Source organism: Peromyscus maniculatus, chromosome 12 (assembly GCF_049852395.1).
Source record: "Peromyscus maniculatus bairdii isolate BWxNUB_F1_BW_parent chromosome 12, HU_Pman_BW_mat_3.1, whole genome shotgun sequence".
Taxonomy (NCBI): Eukaryota; Metazoa; Chordata; class Mammalia; order Rodentia; family Cricetidae; genus Peromyscus; species Peromyscus maniculatus.
The window spans coordinates 24509811-24533792 of NC_134863.1; the positions used below are offsets into that span (position 1 = coordinate 24509811).

Genomic DNA, 23982 nt, shown 5'->3' on the forward strand with positions numbered 1-23982 from the left:
AGCCCTGGCTGGCCTGTCATTCCATATGTTGACCAGACTGGCCTTGAACTCGCAGAGATTCTCCTGCCTCTGCTTTCCTGAGGGCAGAGACTAAAGGCATGCGCAACCATGCCTGACAAGTTTGATGAGTTAATGTCTCTGCGGCTGTTTTCAAAACTATACAGTAGCCTAGCTGGGGGATTTCTTCTCATCTTTCACTAACTTCAACCTTCTCTTCTTTTGCAACAGTGATCACATGGAAAATGTTTATGGCTATCTGATGAAGTACACCAACCTCGTCACTGGGTGGCAGTTCAGGTAAGGTGACTGTCCTAGAAGAGATTGGGACGGGGAGCTGATTGTGATATATGCAGACATCGGTACAGAGAGCTGGGAGCCTTTTAGAGGAGGGTCTACCACTTCTCTCCTACAGTGGGATGGCTTTCTCCTTAGGTGGAGGGGTTGGCATATGTCCAGGCGGCAGCCTCTATCTCTCAGAAATACCATTAGGAACAGAATGCCATGTTCACTTGCCACGTGCTTTTACTGTGTGCAGAGGGGAGGAGAATGGGCATTTGTGCTTGATTCTCAAAGCTCTGTGACCTTGGAGGGTTAACTAAGCGGCCTACAGCCACGCAGGCAGTGGGAGCAGGGGAGCGGATCTCTCAAGTACATTGTGGACTTGACATTGCAGGCAGAGAGAGGTATTAAGCTTTTTTTTTTGTTTTGTTTTGTTTTTGTTTTTCGAGACAGGGTTTCTCTGTTTAGTTTTGATGCCTGTCTTGGATCTTGCTCTGTAGCCAAGGCTGGCCTCGAACTCACAGAGCTTCGCCTGGCCCTGCCTCCCAAGTGCTGGGATTAAAGGCGTGTGCCACGGCTGCCCAACTAAGCCTTTACTTTTTAAAGTGAAATTAAATATTAAATATAGTCACCATTTTGTAGAGCTGTCATAACCAACCACCCATCTCCAGAACCTTCCTCGTCCTCTCAAGCTGAAACTCCCTGCCCTTTATATAATAGTGTCCCTTCATAAGTCTCCCTGCCTACTTTGGTCTCTGGATTTTAATACTCCTTCTGTCTCGTGTCCATGGAGCATACAATATGTGACTTTTGTGACTTTTGATTTCTCTCTGCATGGTTTCAAGATTCATCTATATGAATTTAGACTTGTATTTTAGAACTTTAGTGGGTTCTTTTGTTATTGTTTTTTTTTTTAAAGATTTATTTATTTATTATGTATACAGTGTTCTGTCTGCACATATCCCTGCAGGCCAGAAGAGGGCACCAGATCTCATTACAGATGGTTGTGAGCCACCATGTGGTTGCTGGGAATTGAACTCAGGGCCTTTGGAAGAGCAGCCAGTGCTCTTAACCTCTGAGCCATCTCTCCAGCCCCTTGTTTTTGTTTTTTTTTTTTTTTTTTCTGAGATGATTTTTCTGTGTAGCCTTAGCTGTCCGCAAACTCAGAGATCCGCCTGCCTCTGCCTCCTGAGTGCTGAGATTAAAGGCCACCACCGCCCTGCTCTTTGGTGGTTTTTATTTTATTTTTATACTTACATGTGTGGATGTGTGCCCGAGTGTCACAGTGAGCACGTGGAGATCAGAGTCAGTTCTGTTTCCATTATGTGGTTCCCAGGGATTGAACTGAGGTCTTCAGGCCTGGCAGCACTCCCTCATCCACTGAGCCATTTTGTTGGCCCAATTTAAAAAATTACATTAATTTGTGTGTGTCTGTGTGTGCATCTATGTGTGCATGTACTCCAAACCATGTGTTTGGCAGTGAGAGGATATCTTACAGGAATCAGTTCTCTCCTTCCATCATTCGGGTACTGGGATTTGACTAAGGGCATCACACTGGCAGAAGTGCCTTCACTCAAAAAGCCATTTCCCTGGTCCATACCATTATTTAAAGACCAGTAATATTCTGATGTGTGTATATAAGACCTTGGTTTATTCATTCATCTATTGATGGACACTTGGGTTGTTTCTACCTTTGGCAATTGTAAATTATACTGCCGTGAATGTTGTGCCAACTTGAATATCTGTTCAAGTTTACATTTTTTGTCTATGTGAGGAAGTAGAACTAATGGATGATACAGCATAGTGTGTGTTTTTAAAAAGATATGAGCTTCGGCTGGGCATGGTGGCACACAACTTTAATCTCACCATTTGGGAGGTAGAGGCAGAGACAAGCAGGTCTCTGTGAGTTAGAGGCCAGCCTAGTCTGTATAATGAGTTCCAGGACAGCCAGGCTATATATAAAGAGACCCTGTCTCAAAAAAACCAAAATAAAACAAAATAAGTGAGTTTTTTCTGTGTGGCCCAGGCTGAGTCTAAGCTCTGGAGCCTTCACATCTGGGGCAGCTAGGACGACAGATGCTGTCCTTGTGCCTGGTTGTACCCTTTACTCTGACCAGCAAAAGCTGCGTGCACAAAGGTTCTAATTTCTCTCACCTGTTGGGGGTGGGGGTGGGGGTCCTGTTTCCACCCCTCAGTGCTAGGATTACAGGCACGCACAGAATGCAAGACTTTTTATGTGGGTGCTGGGGATTCAGACTCAGGTCCTCAGGCTTGTAAGCACATCTTCCCCAGCCCTTAATCGTTCTTTAAAGTAATCAAACTAAAATTTGTAAGCAAATAATTTTGAGTCTAAGGTCTATTTTTATAGACAAATTATTTTCACAAAACCATGTAGCATGCTGTTTCTAATCCACGTGCATTTGGAGTCTTCTGCTTTTCATCCTGATGGGATAATACAAGTTAATGTTGTTTTCTTCCTACCTTAAACAACACAAACCAGGAATGATACATGAAAGAACGATTTTCTTTTGGAAAGAATGTTTTTCAGACACTTTAAAGAATAGCAGAAACACCCATGAAAAATACAGTTTTCAAAAAGAAGCCATGGCATAGGCATTTCCACCCTCCCGTCATACACACATGCGCACGCACATGCACACACATCATATAAAGACAAACTTTTTTTTTTAACAAATCTTTTTTGTTTGTTTGTTTTTGTTTTTGTTTTTTGAGACAGGGTTTCTCTGTGTAGCTTTGCGCCTTTCCTGGAACTCACTTGGTAGCCCATGCTGGCCTCGAACTCGCAGAGATCCACCTGGCTCTGCCACCCGAGTGCTGGGATTAAAGGCGTGTGCCACCACCGCCCAGCTAAAGACAAACATTTTTAAAAAGAGAACAAAAAACACCATCATGTTCCATTTCTGACAGAGTTGTTGGAGGTTGTGAGACACCACACAGACATACCAACTCCTCAGTGTGGAATGGATAGATTGAAGCATGAGATGGAAACAGATTAAGAAGCTGTTGAGGAACCAGAGGCTTAGGGGATCAATCTGTGTGATTTCCAAACTACCATTTCCATGCACTGCAAAAAAGAAGCGTAAGGAACAAAAGCATTGTACCTGTGCTGGATATTCAAGGCAGTTTCCTTCCCTCCAAGCCACTGCTACTTTGACTCAAAGCAGCTTCAAGCAGGTTGGAGAAACCTAACAAGAGTGCTCTAGAAAAAACTGCTTGATGACTGGTAAGATAACTCAGTTGGCAGGCTAGCAGGATGGCTCAGGGGATTGGTAGTTTGCATTAAAATATCCCCCCCCCCCCCCCCCCCGTAAGCCCATCCTGGGTGGCACTGTTAGTTGGTGTGGTCTTGTTAGTAAGTGCTTCACTAAGGGCAGGCTTTGAGGTAGGTCTCAGCTGCTCAAGCCAGGTCTAGTGTGGCATGTACTTCCTGCTGCCTGGGGATCAAAGTGTAGAAGTCTCAGCTCCTTTCCCAGCACCGTGTTTACCTGCATGCCACCATGCTTCCTACCATGGTGAGAATGGACCGAACCTCTGAACTGTAAGCCAGCCCCAGTTAAATGTTTCCCTTTATGAGAGTTGCTGTGGTCATGGTGTCTCTTCACAGCAATCTAAACTAAAACGGGGTAATGACTTCCATCCCTGGTACCCACAGGATGGGAGGAGAAGACTCCTGCAGGCTGCCCTCTGACCTCCACAAGTACACCAGGGCACACTCGTGCTCACAATAAATAAATACATGGTTGTAATTTAAAAAAAAAAAAAAAGAGGGCTCAGTTGGTAAATCACTTGCCACACAAGCTTGGGGATCTGAGTTTGATCCCCAAAGCCCATGTTAAAAAGCCAGGTGGCACATACTTGTAATACCATCACTGGGCAGGCTGGCCATCCATCCATAATGGAGAGTTCCAGGACATTGTGAGAGCCTGTCTCACAAATAAGGTCGACAGCATTCCTGAGACTTGACACGCAAGGTTTTCTCTAGCCTGCAGACATGCACACACAGTTGATTACTTGAGGTGGTCATGGTGACACATACCTGTAATTGCAGTACTCAGGGGGGAGGTGGAGGATCAGATATCAAAACTGTGGGTAGCTGCTTAGGGAGATTGAGGCCAGTGAGAAGTGAGATCCTGTCTGCACTCATTCCCCCACTCCCAAAGAGGGGCTTGCTCTGGAATGGAGTGCCCTAGAAAAGTGTAAAGCAAGATTCTCCTGATTCCACTTCCTTCCAGTGTTGACTCTAGTCCTCGAAGGGGCCAGAATGGCTTAGGATTCTGTGGATGCTGAACCTTAAAGCCTCACGAAGGTCAGAGCAAAGCAGATAGCTGGTTTTCTATTCAGAACCACCACTAATGTTTATCTTTGAACTTCCAAGTTAAGATACAGTTAGTTGTATTTCATGATGCTTAAGTTGTAGGCAGCCCTAAACATTAGTTGTTTCTCCAAACTGACAGTCTTCGTCATCTTGCAGTTGCAAAAGCAAACAAACAAAACCACAACAATCTTGCAGTATTCATCTTTAACTAAAAAGGTGACTTTCTATTGTGGAGGTTTGTGCCGAATGTTCAATTTCCCAGTACACTCAGCAGTTATTCCTATCTTTCTAGTTTATTGTTTAGGCCGACTTACTGAGATGCCTGGGTCAAGAGTCTAGTGCCCTCTGTGGAAAGCAGCTGTCCCACCCCCTCACTGCATGGGTCAGTCTGTAATCTACACACTTCTTTTTCCCTCTGGTACCGGGCTTGAACCGGGGGCCTTCATGTGCCAAAGCAGCACTCCTCCACTGAGCCATAGCTCCAGCCTTTGTGTGTTTTTAGTTTTGAGTGAGATGGGATCTCAGTAAGTTGTCTAGACTGCCCTTAAACTTAGAGTCCTGCCTCAGCCTTCCTGTAGCTGGATTACAGGCTGACCACTAGTCCTGGCTAATCTATCCTGTAGTCTTGCTTTAGAAGGAATTGACCCATGTGTACTGAAGAACAGCCCAGAGTGCTCTGTTAGGTCCTAGTGTCATGATTAATCAGTTACTGACTTGTTACCTCTTTTTGCCAGTTCCTTCTCTGTTCCTTCTAATATCTGGGTGAGTGCCTCCTATGTTGTGTATTTGTGATAACGCCTTTGGGATAAGTAATATGTGTTCATAACAAATAAGATTCCAGATAATGTTACAGTGTTGTGTTCTCCTTTTTTGCATTGTGTGTGTGTGTGTGCGTGTGTGTGCGCGCGCACGTGCGTGTATGCACATACCTGTGGAGGTAGAGCACAGCTTACTGGAGTCAGTTCTCTTCTTCCATGCAGGTTCTAGGAACTCAGGTGGTTAGGCTTGGCCTTTACTCACTGAGCCATCTTGCTGGCCCTGAACAGTTGTATTTTATATTGGCTTTGACTACTTTTAAGAGAACAAGCTAGTCATTTTTCTTTTCCTTTTGAAATATATTCTTCTTGCTTGGAACAGTAGTGATTGTCCTTTAATTTCTGGAGAAACATTCTTCTTTCTGAAAATAATTTATTTTTATTTGTGTGTGTGTCTTAGTCTGGGTTTCTATTGCTGTAAAGAGACACCAGCTCTTATAAAGGAAAGCATTAAATTAGGGCTAGCTTACAGTTTCAGAGGTTTAGTCCATTATTATAGTCATGGGAATCATGGCAGCATGCAGGCAGACATGGTACTAGAGAGGTAGCTGAGAGTTCTACATCTTGATCCCCGGGCAACAGGAAGTGGTCTGTCTACCATACTGGGCGTAGCTTGAACATATGAGACCTCTAAGCCTGCCCCCACAGTGACATGTTTCCTCCAACAAGGCCACATCTCCCAATAGTGCTATTCCCTGTGGGCCAAGCATTCAAATGAGACTGTGAAGTCATAACTAATCAAATCACCACATTCCACTCCCTGGCCCCCATAGACCGCCAGCCATAATATAATGCTAAATGCATTTAGTCTGGCTTCAAAAGTCTCCATTAGCCTGTCACCGTCTCAACAATGTTTAAAAGTCTAAAGTTCAAAAGTCTTTTCTGGAATTCATACCATCTCTTAACTGTAATCTCTTATAAAATCAAAATCAAAACACAGATTGCACACTTCCAATATATAATGGCACAGGATATACATTACCATTTCAAAATGTAGGGAAGGGAGGATAGTGAGGAAATACTGGACCAAAGCAAGACCAAAAACCAGCTGGGCAAACTCCAAACTCTGCATCTCCATGTATGATGTCAAAAGCTCCTCAGATCTCCATCTCTTTTTATCTCTGTTGACTGCAGCACACTTCTTTCTCTTGGGCTGGTTCCCCTCCTTGTTAGCAGCTCTCCTCAGCAGGTATCCCACAACTCTGGCATCTCCAACATCTTGGGGTCTCCAAGGCAATCCAGGCATCACCTTCACAGCTTCACACAATGGCCTCTCTGGGACTTTGTGCACGGATATCCCGAAACCCTGGCCTCAGTGTCTTTCCTTAGTAGTGGAGGGAGATTCCATAACCCGTTTCTTCTATCCTTGATTCTAAAGCCAGAACCATGTGGCCGAAGCTGCCAAGTTCTGCTGCTTGCTGAGACTGGAACATGGTCCCTTCGTTCAGTTACATCTTCACCAACTTTCTGTTTTCAATGGTTTCTTTCACTGCCTAAACTTGGTTGTCCTGAAACTCAATCTGTAGACCAGGCTGGCCTTGAACGCAGAGATCCTCCTGCTTCTGCCTCTGGAGTATTGGGATTAAAGGTATACACCACTACTACACCCATGCGGGGTGTCTACCCACCAACCCCACAGTTGCCCAGAGTTTTCTTGAGTGAGAGTAGCAGGAAACATTAGATAGAAGGATTTAGAAAGTGTAGATAAACAGACAGAAAATATAGAATAACCTTGAGAGGGCCTGGAACCTATTCCAATGGGCCCTGACTGTCTCTGCCCTAGGGTATTTATAGAGATGCCAAGGGGTGGAGCAAAAGACCTCCCCCCAGCACAGCGAAGTGCAGACCATCTCAGACACCTGCACTCAGGCCCGTGGTCCTAATCATCCTCTCTATGCAGACCTGTGGGGTAAAGTCACTAGAAACCTGAAAATGGGCTCCCACACACCCAGCTCTGAGCTTTTCTTTGATCCCTTTTCACAAGTTAGAAGCTTAGCTGGGTGGGATCTTGCCCTGAAGTCACTGTTCCTTTATTCCATTTCTTAATCTGTTTATCTCCTTGAACACAGAACTTAGCTCCATTCCACTTCTGGTGCCCTTTTCTCAATCTGTGCGTTTGTATTTTCAATTGCTCAGCTTGCTCCTTTTCATTATAGTTAATTTCATTCTAATCTTCATTAGAGTTAACACTAATAACTACACAACATAATCTATACTAGGCTATTTTTAGATTTCCTTTGTCAACAGAATTAATCCATATTTCTTCACTTTAGCCTCAGGCAGATTTTTCAGATAAGGACAAAAAGCAGCCACATTCTTCACCAAAAATATCACAAGAACAATCTCTAGGCTACATACTAAAATTCTTCTCTGAAACCTCTTGAGTCAGGTCCCCACAGTTCAAATCACCTCAGCACCACTGTCTTCAATGTTCCTACTAGGATGGCCTATTAATCAGTGCTTAAAACATTCCACTGCTTTCCTAACCCCAAGTCCCAAAAATATGGTCAGGCCTATCACAGCAAAACCCCAGTCTCTGGTACCAACTATGGCTTAGTTAGTTAGAGACATCGTGGCCATGACAACTCTTTTTCTTTTTTCTTTTTTCTTTTTTTTTTTTTTTTTTTTTGGTTTTTGGTTTTTGGTTTTTTCAAGACAGGGTTTCTCTGTGCCGTTTTGGTGACTGTCCTGGACCTCACTCTGTAGACCATACTGACTGGCCTCTGTTCTTATCCATGGTTGCTTTATGTTAATTCAAATAATTCCTTTAAGTCTTTGGGAAATAACTCTTTAAAATGAGCAATGATGTGATTGGCAGTTTACAGTATTCAACAAACACATGAAACAGTCTTTAACTCCACCAGTAATGAGATGTGAGTTTTAAAATGACAGAACTATAGCCAGGCAGTGGCGGCACAAGCCTTTAATTCCAGCACTCAGGAGGCAGAGGCAGACGGACTGAGTTCAAGGCCAGCCTGGTCTGCAAATCAGTTCCAGGACAGCCAGGGCTGTTACATGGAGAACCCTATCTCAAAAAACAAAAACAAACAAACAATTACAAAAGTATGACTGTGGTTGGAGCTCATTCAATAGAGTGTTTGCCTAGCATTCATGGCGCTCTTGATCCTCAGGGCCACACCCAGCACTCTGGAGGCAGAGGTAAGGGAATGAGAATTTGAAGTCATCCTTGACCACATAGAAAGTTTGGAGCTAGCCTAAGACTCCATGAGACCTTGTCACAGAAAAATAACAACAAAACCAAAGAAAAGAGAAACTGCACAAATATTAAAATTAAATTTTTGTCAAAATATGTGAGTACATTTTTCCAAAACTCAAAAGCATGTCGAAAAGTTTGGGAGAGAGCCAGGTGTGGTGGTGCATGCCTTCAGTCTCAGGCAGATGTGTGTCTGACAAGGCCATCCTGGCCTGCATTGGGATAGCTAGGGCTGTGTAGAGAGGCCCTATCTTGCAACAATGGCAATGGCAAACCCTAGGAGAAGAGCCGAGCAATTTAGCTTCCCCCCACCCACGCCCTACCCCCTACATCAACTCCTTCTCTCTTCCTGAACAGGAGGCTGATCCCATTCTCTCTTTGATATGGTCATTTCAATGTCACTTGAGACATTGAACATCTTCCTTCCTGGCTCTTGATTGGCTCACATTTTACACCAGGTTCTGTTATGAACTTGGCTCTTGCATAGAATGCCAAAAAACCCTCTGAAAACATAAGTATACATTTTGAGAAATTCAAACTTTTTAACCAACTTTTAAAGAAAGGAACTATTGTGCTACTTAAGTTGGGATCTGGATTGATGCATCCTAAACTATCTAGTCTATAACTGAATCAGAACATCAAATTCTTTTCCAACGTCCACCAGTGTTCCATCAAATTCTTTGCCAAGGTATATCAGTATTTCATCATTTAGTCTCGAGTTCCCTGTGTTTCTGTGTCTCCAGTTGCAGTCTTTTCATTTTTAAACAAGGTAAGTAACCTTCACTTATGACCTGTCTAAAGGTACAGTCCCAACATCCTTCTACGCTGACATTCTCAGTGTGTATTTCACTGGTTAAGTCGAAGATCATTCATTTCTCTAAAAGTTCATATCGATTGCTGAGGGTTATTTTTTTTTTTTTTTTTTTTGTGTGTGTGTGTGTGTGTGTGTGTGTGTGTGTGTGTACCTGTGGAGACTAAAAAGGGCATTGGATCCCATTGGAGCTGGAGTTGTAGGTGATTTTAAGAATGGGTGCTGGGAACCAAACTCAGGTTGTCTGCAAGAGCAACATGTGCTCCTAACCACAGGGCCATCTCTGCAGCTCCCTCCCATACTCATTTTACCTGGCACACCAAGACCCTGTCTAAAGAAGCCTAAGCGATGGTCAGATCACCCTGAACACTCCTGACTGTCAAAAACCAGGATGACACCCAAACCAAATGTAGTGTAGTGTTCCTGGGTTTACTTCCTGCCCTGCTTTAGTTTTTGTTTTGTTTTGTTTTTTAGTAAAAATCTATTATAGTTTTTAAGTGATTGAAGTTTGCATGGTTTAGTTTGGCTAGGACAAATGTTTGAAAATCACAACTTTCTTGACATCATTCATTGCAGGTTTTTTGTTTTAAACAATGAAGCTGGGCTACTGGAGTACTTTGTGAATGAACAGTCAAGAAATCAGAAACCCAGAGGTACTTTGCAGCTTGCAGGCGCTGTGATCTCCCCCAGCGATGAGGACTCCCACACCTTCACAGTGAATGCTGCCAGTGGAGAGCAGTATAAACTCAGAGGTAGGCCAACCTAGCATGGGGTCCCCTCCACAGCAATGTAAATTCAGAGTTGGGGTTTGTTAAAATGTCCATATTCACTAAGGTGTGGTATAACTTACTGGGTTTGGGTTTGGTTTTGGGTGTTCACACTGGTTTTTGATTAAGTCAGGAGTGTTCAGGGCGATATGACCATCACTCGGGCTGCTTTAGACAGGGTTTTGCTGTGCAGCCCAGCCTGACTTCAAATGCTTGTCCTCCACCTCTGAGTGCTAAAATCACAAGCTTGTGCTGCCTTATCTGGCTTATAGCCTCTGTCTAGATAAACTAATTTGTGAAGAAATGTGTGGTTTTTACTTAATAAGTACACATATAGTGCTAGCCTAACTGACCATTCTGCTAAGATCTGAAAGGCTTGCTAATACCTCAGATTCATATATATATATATATATATATATATATATATATATATATATATATTTCATTTTTATTTAATGTTCATTGGTGTTTTGCCTGCCTGTACGTCTGTGTGAGGGTGTCAGAAGCCCTGGAACTGGAGTTACAGACAGGTGTGAGCTACCATGTGGAATTGAACCTGAGACCTCTAGAAGAGCAGTCAGTGCTCTTACCCACTGAGCTGTCTCTCCAGCCCTGATACTTTAGATTCTTAATGGAGGTTGCTTGTTTAAATAGGGACATTTCAACTAGGCAGTGGTGGCATTTGCCTTTAATCCCAGCACCCAGCAGGCAGAGCCAGGTGGATCTCTGTGAGTTCAAGGCCAGCTTGGACTACAGAGTAAGTTCCAGGACAGTCAGGGCTACACAGAGAAACCCTGTCTGGAAAAATGAAAATAGATATACAAACAAACAGATACAGACATAGCACTGTAAGGACCTTAAGACCTGTTGCCTCAGGTCCTCACTTGGCTGCATGTGGGCTGTCCTGGCAAGGGCAGCACTCGAGTCTCCTGTCCCCTCTCCAGTGACATTTTCTGCAAGGAAAATAGACTCTTTTGTGCTGTGGACAATTAACTGTGTTCCCCAGATCAGTCTAAAATAAATGCCGTGTGTGTTCTTTCCCTCCGTCAGCCACAGATGCTAAAGAGCGGCAGCACTGGGTCAGCAGGCTGCAGATTTGTACCCAGCACCACACGGAAGCCATTGGGAAGGTACGTGCGGCCGTCCAGTGTCAGCACACAAAGTGATAGGCTTACAGCTGTGAGCCCCAGTAGCTGACTTATTTTCATCTCATAGATGCGACGAACGATGTAGACTATAAACATTTGGGTTTCAGTTTTTGGGTGAACATATTACTTCAGGTGTGTGTGCATGTGCGTGTGTGGGTACAGATGGAGGCCAGAGTTCAAGGTCAGTGTCTTCTTCTTCAGTCACTCTCCACCTTGTGTCTTGAAATTGTCCTCACTGAGTCTGAGCTCACTGCTTTGCTTAGACTAAAGGCCAACGAGCCACAGGAATCTGGCTCTGGGATTGCAGACTCACCGCACACCGGCCTATTAACTCAGCTGCTGGGGAGCAGACCCAGGTCCTCAGGTGTGGTGGAAGGAAGCACTTTACCAGCCGAGTCAGTCATCTTGCCGGCCCCTCATTTTCTTACTTGAAGTATGTATATAGGAGTGGAATTCCTGGGTCGTGTGGTAGTTCGTGTGTGTGTGTGTGTGTGTGTGTGTGTGTGTGTGTGTGTGTGTGTGTGTGTGTGCGCGCGCGCACGCGCGCGCGCGCGTGCATCCCGCCTATCATGTTAGGAGGCCAGAGAACACTTAGGAGTAGTCCCCTCCTTCAGCGTGGGCTCCTGGGATTGAGCCCAGCTTGTCAGGCCTTGGAGCAAATGCCTTTCTTTGTTCACCGAGTCTTCTCGCCAGCTCAATATTTTATGTCTCTTTTTTGGAGTTTATTGTTTACTGTGCCTGGCTCTTTAGAATGTTTTTAGCTTTGTTGTGTTTTAAGGTGAGAAGGAGGGTCTGAAGTGTGAAATCTGGAGATGTCTAAAAGTGATACATGAGGAGCTCATTCAGAGGATTTTGTATCTGAGGATAACTTAATTTTTTCATCATTTTTCACTTTCTATTTTTCTTCCTAACATTTTTCCCACTAATTTTTAAAAATTATGATCTAGGTCTGGGAATGTTCGACCTGTAATAATAGCATTTTGGAGGCTAAGGCTGGATTGTGAGTTTGAAGCTAGCCTGAGCTATATAGAACCTTCCTCAAAATAAAGCAAACAGAACATTGTATTTAGGGCTGACACCCAGTTTCCAGGAAATACAGTATAATAGTCTCATGGTACAAACTGCTCGTCAGTGACAGTGAGCAGAAAGTACCAGACTGTTCAAAGGATGCCTGGTTGCTTCTTTAGGAGATGTGTTATATTACTGCATACTGAACACATGTATTCCTTATTATATGTATATACTGTCTTTGTGTTGCAATGTTCAAAATAAGAAATCAGAAAAATCTTGTTCTTGGACTTTCAAAAATATATATATAAATTCTTTGAGAATAACAAACTGGAAATTTCAGTTTTCTAAACTTTGAATACCATAAAATTAATCTTCAGAAATTTGCCTAAGTCAATCTGATGTTAATATAGTCTCAAAACTGTACAAGTATAAAGCCTGAAGTACATGGTAATTTGATGGCAAGAGAGCCAAAAATTTAAAAAGCAAAAGAGGAATTATTTTCTTTTTCTGACAGAATAATCCTCCCCTGAAGTCACGGAGCTTCTCACTGGCGTCTAGTGGTAATTCTCCCATATCCCAGAGGAGACCAAGTCAGAATGCCATTTCTTTTTTTAATGTTGGACATTCCAAACTGCAGTCGGTGAACAAAAGAGCGCACTTGCATCCAGACCATCTTGTGGAAGTCAGAGAAGTAAGTATGGACGGAAGGCCAGGTAAGGTGCACAGCAGCGGTGTGCCTGCCTGGTTTTCTCACAGTGCTGTAATTCTGTTTGTGTCTGTGGGCCCTTCCGGGTTTCTCCTCCACTCTGTTAAGTGATAAAGAGTAAGATTACAGATTGTCTAAATTCTCCACATCACACAACTGTGTGCTGGGATACTGTCATTTTCCAAGAATCTCAATCTTTTTTAGTTTTCTTTTCAGAAATCTGTGTCTGTCTTTTAGTTTTCAAGTAAAATGACAGGTTCCTTTGATGCAAAATTTATGATCAAGAGTCTTTAGCTGGGCGTGGTGGACCATGCCTGTAATCTCAGCACTTAGAATGCCAAGGTAGGAGAATTGCCAACATGGGCTACAGTGTGAGTTCCTGTCTCAAAGAATCAGAGAACCATTAAACCTAATGAGAAGGATATAGAGCCTATGTAGACACTATTTAATAAACAACAGCATATGATATGTAGGCCTGAAGACATGGGGCCAGTGGTAGAGAAGATGGCTAGTGTGTACAAGGCCCTGAGCTCAAGCTGAAGGACCACACAGGCAGACTGACACATAACACTGTATCATACACACAAGGAGAGCTAATTCTGATATTGCATTATCTCGTGATTTTTCTCTTTGTAACTCCAACTAATAAAGGGTGCAGTTTGCTGGGGTGTAACTATTTCCGGCACTGCTTGCTACATTCAATTTGGTAGAGCTTCCAGGACTAGGAAGTGGGTTGTGGAAATAATACTGTAAGTCACTCAAAGCAGAAGGCTGGGGAGAAATGTGCTGTCTATCAAGATCTATTGTACTATGTTTATGGATAAAGAAATTGAAGTTTAGAGAGATGAAGTAATGTACTTTGAGACACACAAGACAACCACTTTTGATTCTAGTCCTGTTATACAAACAGGTTATTGTAGTTGGTTGTTTTTTGACTCTTACTCATTTGGCGGGGCCTGCCACCCAGCTCCCAAGTAAATCAAACACAGAGGCTTATTGTTTGTTAATTATGAATGCCCGACCTTAGCTTGGCTTGTTTCTAGCCAGCTTTTCTTAAATAATCCCATAGACCTTTTGCTTCTAGGCTTTTATCTTTCTCTATTTCTGTGTATCTTACTTTCACTCTTACTCCGTGACTGACTGGCTGTGTGGCTGTGTGGCTGGCTAGCTGGCTGTGTGACTGTGTGACTGTGTGGCTGTGTGGCTGTGTGGCTTGGCCCCTCGTATCCTCCTCTCCTTGTTCTCTTGCTCCTCCTTCCTGTCAGATTTCTCTTCCCATTTATTCCCTCCAGCCCCCCCTATCCTTTCTCCTGCCAAGCTATTGGCCGTTGGAAGTAACACAGCTTCACAGAGTTAAACAAATGCCTCATAAAAGAATGCAACACAGCTTTGCATCATTAAAACAAATATTCCACAGCATAAACAAATGTAGCACATCATAAAATAATATTCTACAACAGGTTATGTTGTAAAACATCTCTTTCATTAAAAGCAATATGTGACTCCTTTTCTTCTGCCTTTTAAATCATTCTTCTTGATATTTTGCTTCACTAAGTAAGTTTTTAAAATTAAAATTTATGCCAGGTGTGGTGATGAATGCCTTTAGTCCCAGCACTTGAGAGGAGGCATGTTGCATGAATTTTATTATAATACCATCCTAAATGGTATTATAATAAAAACTCAGAGCCAGATATTGGGGTAAATGCTGAAAGATCAGAGAAGCAGAGGAACAAGCCACTAGAGAAACTTCTCACCACTACCAAATCCTCAGGCCGAATGGAAGGTGAGATCCCATCTCCACGAATTCTCAGACTGCAAGCCTCTGAGTCCTCAGCCGAAAGGGTCCAGTTCCTGTCTCCTCACGCCTTTCTCCACCCAGCCATTTCACTTCCTTCCAGTGTTGGGATTAAAGGCATGTGACTCCCAAGTGCTAGAATTAAAGGTGTGTGCCACCACTGCCTGACCTCTTTGTTTAATCTAGTGGCTGGCTCTGTCCTCTGATCCTCAGGCAAGCTTTATTTGATACATAATATATCACCACAGAGGTAGGCAGAGGTTTGACCTCAGCCTGGTCTACTAGTGAATTCCAGGTCAGCCAGAGCTACATAGTGAGACCTTGCCTCAAAAAACAAATCAAACAACAAACAAATGACCCCCTAAAAAACTATTTGAAGGTCTGAAAGATAGCTCAGAATGTAGAGGTACTTGCCCACCAAGCCTGATGACCAGAGCTTGGTCCCCAGACCCCACGTGGTGGAAGGAGAGAACCAATTCCCACAAGTTGTCCTCTGATTGCCACACTTGAACATGGCACATTAAATTTACACACCTTTGTGTGCAGATATGCTCACACACACAAAAATGAATGTTAAAACCTCTATTTGGTATAGGACATCAGTTTATACACATAAGCAAAATTCACACACTTATAATCCAAAAATTCAACTTTTAGATTTTAGATATTAAATGAAAATTTATATGACAACAGTTTTAAAGTCTTAAAGCTAAGACGCTGACCGTTGAAATGCGCATTACCGTCTTCATAAACAGTGTCTGAGCCTGCACTCAGACGCTACCAAGCCAGCTGCCGTCAGTAACACTGGAAGCTGGGTGTGGTGGCACACGCCTTTAGTCCCAGCACTTGGGAGGCAGAGGCAGGCGAATCTCTGAGTTCGAGGACAGCCTGGGCTACAGAGTGAATTCCAGGACAGGCTCCAAAGCTACACAGAGAAACCTTGTCTTGGGAAAAAAAACAAAAACAAACACACACACAAAAAAACAATACACAGGGCACCCATACATTCACATTTATAGATGTGCTTATATGGATACCTTTATGTCCAGTTTCTCATTTTGAAGATTTTTTTTCCTGGGAAAGTAAATGTTTAAACTTTGACTGTGGCTCATATTTTAGAAACTGTTGCATGTGACACACTCGATTGGCTTTCTAAGGCCATTCTGCATCCCACTGTCACTAACTGCCTGATAAACTATGTGTGTCAGTATGGAACACGGGCTGGGGAGGTGTCTGGGGTGAAAAGCACTTGCTCCACCAGCATGAGGACCTGGGTTTGGATCACTAAAAAGCCAGCTCTTTGTGCATGCAGCCCTAACACCGGGATCACTGGGATTTGCTGGCCAGTAGCCAAGCCGAAGAACAAAAACAGGGAGCTCCAGGTTCAGAGAGACCCTGCCTCCAGGGTATAAGGTGGAGAGCAATGGAGAAGGACACCTGGCCTTTGAGTGGGTACACACACACACACACACACACACACACACACACACACACACACACACACAGCTTCTAAATGTTAAGAGTTTTCCATTACAGAGTTTCTGTGTGAATTAACAGTTTCCAAGGATAAACAATCTGAGAACCTTCTTACACTTGAAAGTATCATCAATTGTTTTCCTCTACAAATATTACATTGTTTTTATTCCATTGCCTCTGTTAGAAGAGGTGGATAGGAACCTGGTGTGGTGGTGCACACCTTTGATCCCAGCACTTGGGAGACAGAGGCAGGTGGATCTCTGAGTTCAAGGCCAGCCTGGTCTACAGAATGAGTTCCAGGACAGCCAGGACTATATGGAGAGACCGTGGGGGTTATAGTAGTGTTGGATAGGCTCCTAATCAAAGAATGTCTTGATTAAATCTTTTTTCTGGAAAGCTTATAATCTAGTACTTGTTCTAAAACCAAATAGCAACAACAACAAATCAAGATGCCCTGACTTGGAAGTTAGGTGAGGGATGAGGCGGGTGAGCTGCTGTCATGCTTTCACAGTTGTTCAAGTCAGTCCTGACTAAAGTATCAGGAAAGTGATCGAGGGCACAGACTGTAGATTCATTTTAACTGTGGACTGAAAACTCAGTACTGCTGTTGAGGATGTTCTGAATGTTCTTTCTGAGGACTCGGATAAATTAATACTACTGACAGAACGTGGCAAGCATTTTGTGCTTTATTGCTTCCAGAGAAAAAGTGCAGCCATCAAAGGTCACAATCTTCAGTTGATAAGCACCATTAAATGCCCATTAATTAAAAATAGACCAGCAGGGGCTGGAGTGGTTAGGAGCACTGGCTGCTCTTGCAGAGGACCTGGTTCAATCTCGAGCACCCACATAGTGGCACACAGCTATCTCTAACTCCAGTCCCAAGGGATCTGATGCCCTCTTCTGGCCTCTAGGTACACTGCATACATGTGGCACACACACACATGCAGACAAAAACACCCATAAACACAAAATAATAAAATAATTTTTTTTTTTTTTTTTTTTTTTTTTGGTTTTTCGAGACAGGGTTTCTCTGTGTAGCTTTGCACCTTTCCTGGAACTCACTTGGTAGCCCAGGCTGGCCTCAAACTCACAGAGATCCGCCTGGCTCTGCCTCCCAAGTGCTGGGATTAAAGGCGTGCGCCACCACCGCCCGGCAATAAAATAATTTTTTAAGCAAGAAAATAGCCTGGCAAACTTAAGATTAATTTCTAAGTCATTTGGAAAATGCTTCAAAGAATGATTTCTATTATTTAAATGATGTGTGTCATGTTGAGTGAGACCCACAGGACTGTTCTTTTCTTAGATGATGTCTCATGCTGAAGGACAACAACGAGACCTAATCAGACGGATCGAATGCCTTCCTGCTTCTGGCCTTCTGAGTTCTTTGGACCAGGACCTCTTGATGCTCAAAGCTACTTCCATGGCAACTATGAACTGCTTAAACGACTGCTTCCACATCCTCCAGCTGCAGCACGCCTCACATCAGAAGGGCTCCTTGCCCTCAGGTGAGTCGTGGATTAAGGGTGGAGTGTGACATTGGCCTTGAAACACGGGAAGGACTGTAGTCATTATCATTCTAATGCTAGAGAAACATTTTTTGAAAAAAGAGAGGGAAGGGAAAAAAATCAGTTGAGTCTCTTGGTTTTAATTAGTACACTAATTACAAACTTCCTGATTGTGTCCTGTTTTGGAATTTAGAATAATTTCAGTCTAATGTTTAACATCATTGAATATACCTTTCTAAACCTCAAACTCAACATGTCAAAAGGTAAATCTACAGCTCAGTTTCTGTTAAAGTAATGGCATTCTTGTATCCAAGGTAATCTGGGTAGAGTCACTGGGGGCGTGTCCCGACCACCAGCTCTGTCCATGGCTCGTTAACTCTGTAGTATTGTATTGTATTATAGCATGTGTTTCCCACTAAATATCAGGAATACTTTCCAAGTTCCATTCTTGTGCTAAGGGAAATTTTTTGGTTGTATTACATCCTTAGGTGAGTACTTTGGTTTTCTCAAGTTATTTCCCTAATTTGAACCTTAGATGAGTTACCCTGGTGTAAGAAATGGGGGCTAATTTTAGTTCCTGAGTTTGTTAGGAAAATGAAACATCTTATTTCTAGTCTGTACTGTTTAATTTTTAAAAGTCTATCAGGTAACACTGGTGCTGGTTACTCGATTAAATGTTAAATAAATATTTGATTAAATAGTATATCATTTAAAACAATTGTGAAACTTTTGTATGCTTTAAATTAATACAACTTTATTTTTGACATTTCCTCATGATCAAGAAAGGTGTATGAGTAAATTTGCATTAATTACCAAAGTTTTGAAGTTTTTAAGTAAAAGTTGTTCACACGTTGGATTTTTTGGAGGCTAGGTTTATAGGTAGTTCAAGGAATTAACTAATTAACTAATGCCATTGCTGGTTCTCAACCATAGTTGCTATCTTTTCCAAATTGGGCATGTACAAATTTATTTTAAAATCACCTCAGAATGAAACTATAACTTGAAAAAGTTACCTTTCCATTCAAATTCCTCAATAACATGACAAATGAAATCTCTGTTTAGAAGAATGTTCAACTTCATAAAGTCATATTTTCATTTTATTCATTCATGGATAAAGTGTCACTGTCTAGCCTGGGCTGGCTGTAAACTCACTGTGTATCCCAGGCAAGCCTCAGCTGCTCCTGCTTCCTTGATTCTTTTCTTTTTAGTTTTATTTATTTATATTTTATGTATGAGTGCTCTGCATGTACGCCTGCATGCCAGAAGAGGGCACCAGATCTCATAAGTGGCTGTGAGCCTCCATGTGGTTGCTGGGAATTGAACTCAGGACCTCTGGAAGAGCAGCCCCTGCTCTTAACCTCTGAGCCGCCATCTCTCCAGCCCATGCTGCACCTGCTTTCTAAACACAAGGATGACAAGTGTGTAGTACTGTGCCTGGACCATAGAGTCAGAATATATGTTATCTAAAGACTCGGTTGGTTGTATCTGTGTTGATTTGGAGAGGCCTTGAGGCCAGGTTTAATAAATGACTGGTTTAATAAAGTCTTATTATAGTTTCTAGTTAGCTAAGTAGCCCCCTAAAATGGGTCTTTTAATTAATGTAATTATTTCAGGGTAGAGGAGTATTTTCATTTCTGTACAACTTTAAAATAGGTCCCATGACCTTAGCCAGGACATTCCTCCAATCTTAATGCCCCTAGTGCCAAGGGCCATTGAACAAGGCATGTCACTATTAGCCTGTTGGGTGATTTGTCACTTATTTCTCTTCTGAGTCTGGCCTTGGACTTAGTGTCCTGCTGTTTTTAGTTTCCTGTTTTAGAAGTCCGAGCATCCCTAATTCTTGTACTCCTTAACCTAGCTTCTGTGAAACCCAGATCAGCCTCTGAAATCAAATGGAACATTTCCATTATTGATTAGGTATAGAATCTACTCTGTTAAACTAGTTGAGGGTAACAAGAGACCATTGACTCATTAACTGAGAAGGTGACAGGTCTCTAAATGTGATTGCTGACTTTCACTAGGTCAGCTCTGTTTATTCAGTAGAAAAGGTTTTCAGTTTAAAAGTTATGTTAGGCTGTTCATGATTTAAATAAAAGGTAGGGGTGTGTGTGTGTGTGTGTGTGTGTGTGTGTAACTTAAATTAGAGCCAATCAGTTATTAGTTAGGAAAATTGCAGTCTTTAATTTAAACAAATTATGTTGTTTTACCATTCAGGTTCCTGGAGTGACTCCCCACTAAAGCCTAATTATATACATTTGATTATTAGAGGGACATAGTTGATACTAATGGTCAATCTATTGTTTGGGAACTCACTCCATGATTCACAGACTTGTCTAAGAAGCAAGATCAGCCCTTTTCCGGGTGGATTTCTTTTACATAGTGTCTCATTTCAGGTTGCAGTGGCTCTGTAGTGAAGTACCCAATCATGGTGCTCATGCTAATGAGGTCGAGTAGCTGTCTCCTTTCAGTGCACTTTGAAGAGCTTCAGTCTTGTAGGGTCAGAACAAAATTGTTGAATAAAATCCAGATCTGCTCAACTTCCCAGATTATGAGCAAGTCTCAGCACAATTTTTCTCTTTCTTCATCAGGAACGACAATTGAGTGGTTGGAACCAAAGATACCTTTATCAAACCACTATAAAAATGGAGCTGAGCCGCCCTTTGCAGCCGAGGCCAGCAAGCCCATGGCAGTCCCGGAAGCGCAGGCTGTTGCAGAGTCTGGAGTGTTAGCAAGGGTAAGGGAACATGAAAACTTGATGTTGCTGGAAGAAGTGAGGACTCCTTGAAAGGGGACAGTGTGTTATTGTTGTTGTTGTTGTTGTTGTTGTTGTTGTTGTTGTTGTTGTTGTTAAGGTGTTTGTGTCCATAGAACACTAGACGGTTAAAGGCCCTGGTTGGCCTTAACTGTCCGTAGTCCTCCTGGCTCACCTCACAGGCACCACCCTGTACAGCCAGCTTCCCATTACATTGTTTTGTTGGTGGTGGTTGGTTGGTTTCGTTTTGTTGTTGTTTCTTGTTGGTTTTGTTTTTTTGAGACGGTGGTGTAGTCTCGGCCATCCTGGTAGACCAGGCTGACCCTGAACTCAGATTCACCTGCCTCTGCCTCCTGACTGCTGGGATTAAAGGTGTGGGTCTGCACATTGTTAATTTAACTGTATTAGTCTTTGCTATTACATTTACAAGTGCTTAAAATAGCATTGAGATTGTCAGCTCTGCTTGCAGTGGTAGGCGGGTTACCACTGCAGTTGTGACAGATGTTGCTCCGCATCACTTGACCTCGGCCTTTAGTGGTTACATACATCAGTGCTCATTCTGTGTTTCCAGGAGCTGCAGTGTTGTGCTCTGCTGCAGATGTGCTGTTAGAAATGATATCATTTTTTGGTTTGCTTGCTTTGCCTTTTATGTTCATGTCTGCAATTTTTATGCTTACTATAATTACATAGATAATTGAAGCTCTTTTCTGTCTTGTGGTCTGGCCTATAGAATTAGTGTTTGAAAGTCACAGTAAGATACTGAGTTCATGTCCTGTTGTTGAACGTCTAGTTTGTCTTTCTTGTTATTATTTATAATAACACTATTGCTAAGTATTATATCCCTTCCCAATTTTTTATTATTTCTTTACATTATGTCCCCAATAGAGTTATTGAGTCAAGAATAATGTGGACTTTATGATCATTTATATACTAGCATGTTGTTTCTTAAGAGCTAAGACACTAGTCTAAACCTGGCAAAGACTTTGAATTTATGAAGAGGTGCTGGGGCCAGGGAGCTGAAGAGCAGGCAAGCAGGCTAACCAAGTAAATAGCGTGCATTGACACACTCACGTGCACACACTTGTGGTTACCAAGCTGTCTGGAATTAAGGAGAAACCCAATCAGAAGACAGTTCTTTCACTGAAGAGGTGTGCAGTCTACTGCAGCCTCAACTTCTGTACACTGAAATAAGCAGGTGATAAGATGAGACATGTTCTCCTTAATGGACATGATTTACACTCTTTGCAGTTTGCCCCTCAGAGAAAGAAAAGAAATACTGAGTGATGTAGAGGAGGAGTGCTTTGGGGACAAAGCTTTTAAAGTTTGGTTCTAAGCTTCCTCACCTGTAGAGTAGTGATGGTGATGCCCTGTGAGACTATGATGCGGATAAAGCTAACAGCAGAGTTCCGTTGTAAGTAGCTTATGAGAACCATCACAGGGTTGTTGGGTACTGCAGTCATGTACTCCATGTGGAGAGGTACTTCTCAGGATTGCTCCACAGAGACCACAATGCAGCAATAAAGTGGGGCAGGACTTAGTCTTAATAGAGCGACAGTAGATCGTGTGCCTGGGAGAGGGATATAGGAGGATTGGTATATGATATGACTTGGAATTAAAATGGGATCAAAGACCATGGAAGTAAAAATGAAAGCAAATGAATCAGCAATGTGCATTTCAAATGACAAAAATCAGCCAGACTATGACAGATTGGAAACTTTGGAGCCAGAATAACAAGATAAAATTGTGTTGCTATTCACAAAGCCAGGAAATGAGAAAGCCCCTTCTGAGCAAGATTTACTGTGATTTGAGCATGTTGAATGTTCCAGGAGAGGGACATGTGATAATAATGTTTCTGAGGAGCACTTAAGGTCATGGAGCCATTGCTTTGGAGAGAAGGCCAGACTAGAAGAGATTTAGTGTGAAGGACCATGAGCGCAGAGAACGTTGTTAGCAAAATGAGACTTTTGTAAGGGATGGGGCACTGGATCTGGGAGGAGGCTGCCAGATTTCCAAATCGTTCTCTAGTGACTAGATCACCAAGTGCAGATAGAAAATAGCAGAGGTAGCAGTTAGTGTTAAAGTTTAGACTCCATCCAGGCACACCAGACCACACCTTTATTGTCCCAAAGTTTACAGGTGCGGTTTGTTATCCGCCAAGGGCGAAGGTAGACCTCAGTCCAACCGGATACCGCCATTGAGCCTGGGCTGGTGACGTGGCTCACTGGATGAGGGCACTTGCTGCAGAGCCTCGCAGCCCAAGTTCTGTCCCCAGAGCCCGAATGGTGGGAGGGAAGAGCCAGCTGTCCTCTGCCCTTCTTCACGTGTGTGCCACGGCACTTGCACACCCACACACTTAAAACACTTACACATGTACAGCTATATAAATAAATAAGTAAAAAGAAATTCACTGGGCGGTGGTGGCACACGTGTTTAATCCCAGCTCTCAAGAGGCAGAGGCAGGCGGATCTCTATGAGTTCAAGGCCAGCCTGGTCTGTAGAGCTAGTTCTAGGACAGCCAGGGCTACACAGAAAAGCTCTGCCTTGAAAAAATGTTTTTTTAATTCTGTGGTTTCTTATTGCCTCTGAGGCTGACATCAAGACAAAGAAAGAAGGAGTCTTGTAGAATTGTGATTTTTCTTTCCCATGCAGTCTTCAGCTAGCACAGGTTCCTAGACATTCACTCACTCTCGGCCCTTGTCATTGCTAGCCACCAGCGTTTGTAAGCGTTTCACATATTTGAAAGTTTGTTTTGTAGTTTGGAAGTGCATTGCTAGCTTAAGCTTTTGAAGAAAATCATGATGACCAGGAAAGAGAGCTTCCAGCTAGGTGTGGTGGCACCATGTTCTGAATCTCAGCAAATTACCAACTTAAAGGCCGGCCTGTGCTGCCTGAGACAGTCCAGAAAAATGGGAAAGCTTCTGAATTCTTTTGTCCACAGCACGATGTAGAGTCAGTGTTTAGCTGTTGGTAAAATTTCTCTTCCCGGGTGTGGCGGTGCACACCTTTGGTCCCAGTGCTTGGGAGGCAGAGGCAGGCAGCTCTCTGAGGTCTATAATATAGCAAGTTCCTGTCTCAAAAATATTAAATACATTTTCTTCCCTATTTCAGTAAATTACTTGTTGTTTGTTTGTGTTAAAGCAGTGAAAATGGCCAGCGAGAGGGCTCAGTGGGTAAAGGCACTTGCTGTCAAGTCTGACACCCTGAGTTCAGTCCCTGGGACCTTATGACAGAGGAGGGGATGACTCCTCATGTTGTCCTCTGACTTCCATGTGTACGCCATGCCACACATGTGCCCACACACACACACACACACACACACACACACACACACACACACGAAGTATATACGTGAATGTAATACTTTTTT

At 42.9% G+C, this 23982-nt stretch overlaps 1 protein-coding gene across 1 annotated transcript in view; it reads left to right on the forward strand.

Annotated features, from left to right (window-relative positions):
* Positions 1 to 23982, forward strand: part of Osbpl11 (oxysterol binding protein like 11) — a 58538-nt gene that overhangs the window by 14855 nt on the left and 19701 nt on the right. Inside the window, exons 2-7 of the mRNA XM_076548749.1 lie at positions 229 to 297; positions 10032 to 10207; positions 11273 to 11352; positions 12896 to 13072; positions 17662 to 17863; positions 20452 to 20597. Coding sequence (XP_076404864.1) covers positions 229 to 297; positions 10032 to 10207; positions 11273 to 11352; positions 12896 to 13072; positions 17662 to 17863; positions 20452 to 20597 — 850 coding nt within the window. The remainder of the gene's footprint in view (positions 1 to 228; positions 298 to 10031; positions 10208 to 11272; positions 11353 to 12895; positions 13073 to 17661; positions 17864 to 20451; positions 20598 to 23982) is intronic.